The 1,621-nt window shown below is 46.4% G+C and overlaps 1 protein-coding gene across 1 annotated transcript; it reads right to left on the bottom strand.

The window, feature by feature from the left end:
* Positions 1-4: 4 nt before the first annotated feature.
* On the bottom strand, positions 5-1,052 carry LOC126396064 (uncharacterized; the record flags this gene model as incomplete). The annotated part of the gene is made up of 2 exons (XM_050053896.1): positions 354-1,052; positions 5-238 (listed from the first exon to the last, which is right to left on the bottom strand). Coding segments are annotated over exons 1-2 (669 nt in total), but the record flags the coding sequence as incomplete, so codon positions are not given.
* Positions 1,053-1,621: the final 569 nt, after the last annotated feature.

The raw sequence follows: 1,621 nt of genomic DNA, 5'->3' as shown, positions 1-1,621 counted from the left end.
GATTTGGGAGGGGTCCAGAGAAAACTACGGAGTCCGACATCATTTTTGCATATTCACACACCGAGGCAATATTAATTTTAGTGACCTCCGATTGGCGTAACCGGGTGTCATTGCCGCCGACGTGAATAACAATCTTACTGAATCTACGTTTAGCTTTAGCCAGCAGTTTTAAATTTGATTCAATGTCGCCCGCTCTGGCCCCAGGGATACATTTGACTATGGCAACTGGTGTTGCTAACTTCATGTTCCTCAGAATAGAGCTGCCAATAACCAGAGTTTTATCCNGCCAGCAGTTTTAAATTTGATTCAATGTCGCCCGCTCTGGCCCCAGGGATACATTTGACTATGGCAACTGGTGTTGCTAACTTCATGTTCCTCAGAATAGAGCTGCCAATAACCAGAGTTTTATCCTCAGCGAGTGTGTCGCTGAGTTGGGAAAAGCGGTTGGAAACGTGAACAGGCTGGTGGTGAGCCGTGGGCTTCGGCTTGGAGCTATGCCTCTGGCGAACGGTTACCCAACCTCCCGGCTGAACAGGCGTTACAGGAGGACTGCTAGCAGAGGCTAAGGCTATGCTATGTGGCTCCGCACCGGCTACAGGGGGCTGGCTAACTACCACAGCTACTGAATGGCTTTCCATGGTGCCAAGCCGCGCTTCTAATTCACTAAGCCTCGCCTCCAACGCAGCAAATAAGCTACACTTATTACAATTACCACTGTCGCTAAAGGAGGCAGAGGCATAACTGAACATTTGGCACACCGAGCAAGAAAGAGCAGAGGGAGAAGCCATCGCTAACTGTAAAGCTAATGTAGCTACCAAGGCTAGTAACGCGCAAACAACAGCTAAGAGATCAGCAAGAAAGTCGTAGAAAGGAGGAGAGCTGTAAGTGCTTAAACAGAACCAGTGTGGGTTAAGACTTGAAGTAGACGTTAAAGCAACTGAAGTGAGAAAGCAGAAAGCAGGCTAGTAGAATTCACCAGAGCAGTACAGAGACGCTGTCACAGAAACACCGGAAATGACACAACTCGCTTACCGCAATACGTCAGCACGTCAGCTCAGCTGTTTGTGCATGTGTGTGTCTTTCAGACCTGTGTGTAATTGACAAGCAAGAGTGAAAACATTGAATTTCCCCTCAGGGGATTAATAAAGTAAATAAACTTAAAACTTATAAACTTTTACTGGTACTATGTCAAGCTGCAAAATACACAGACATAGTAGTACATCATTGCATATTTCTGTTTACACAGTCTCTCGCTTGGCACTACAGCACAATGTACGGGCTTGCCGTGTTTAGTTAATGCAAGATTACCGGTAATCTGGTTGTTATGGGGCGAATAAACAAACGATCGCGCAGTCGAACTCGCGCGAGTTAGCATAGAATAGAGTTTATTGCCATTTGCACAGTTACAGTACAGGCACATTGGAATTCTTAAGTTACATACAATCACTCGCCTTTTCCTCCGAGGGCTGCTCAGTTTATTGTAATAATGTGTACAGCTGCTGTCACTGTCTACACTACTCACCAACAGCAGCCTCACTGTCCCTCGCTAGCTTACTGTTAGCCTGCAGCCTGCAGCTCAAACACAAGAGCCTCAAATGAACGAGACTGCTCTTTAACACAG

The sequence above is a fragment of the Epinephelus moara genome, chromosome 9 (assembly GCF_006386435.1).
Source record: "Epinephelus moara isolate mb chromosome 9, YSFRI_EMoa_1.0, whole genome shotgun sequence".
Classification (NCBI taxonomy): domain Eukaryota; kingdom Metazoa; phylum Chordata; class Actinopteri; order Perciformes; family Serranidae; genus Epinephelus; species Epinephelus moara.
Note: the sequence above shows the minus strand (reverse complement) of the source record. Positions and strands in the feature narration are given on the sequence as shown.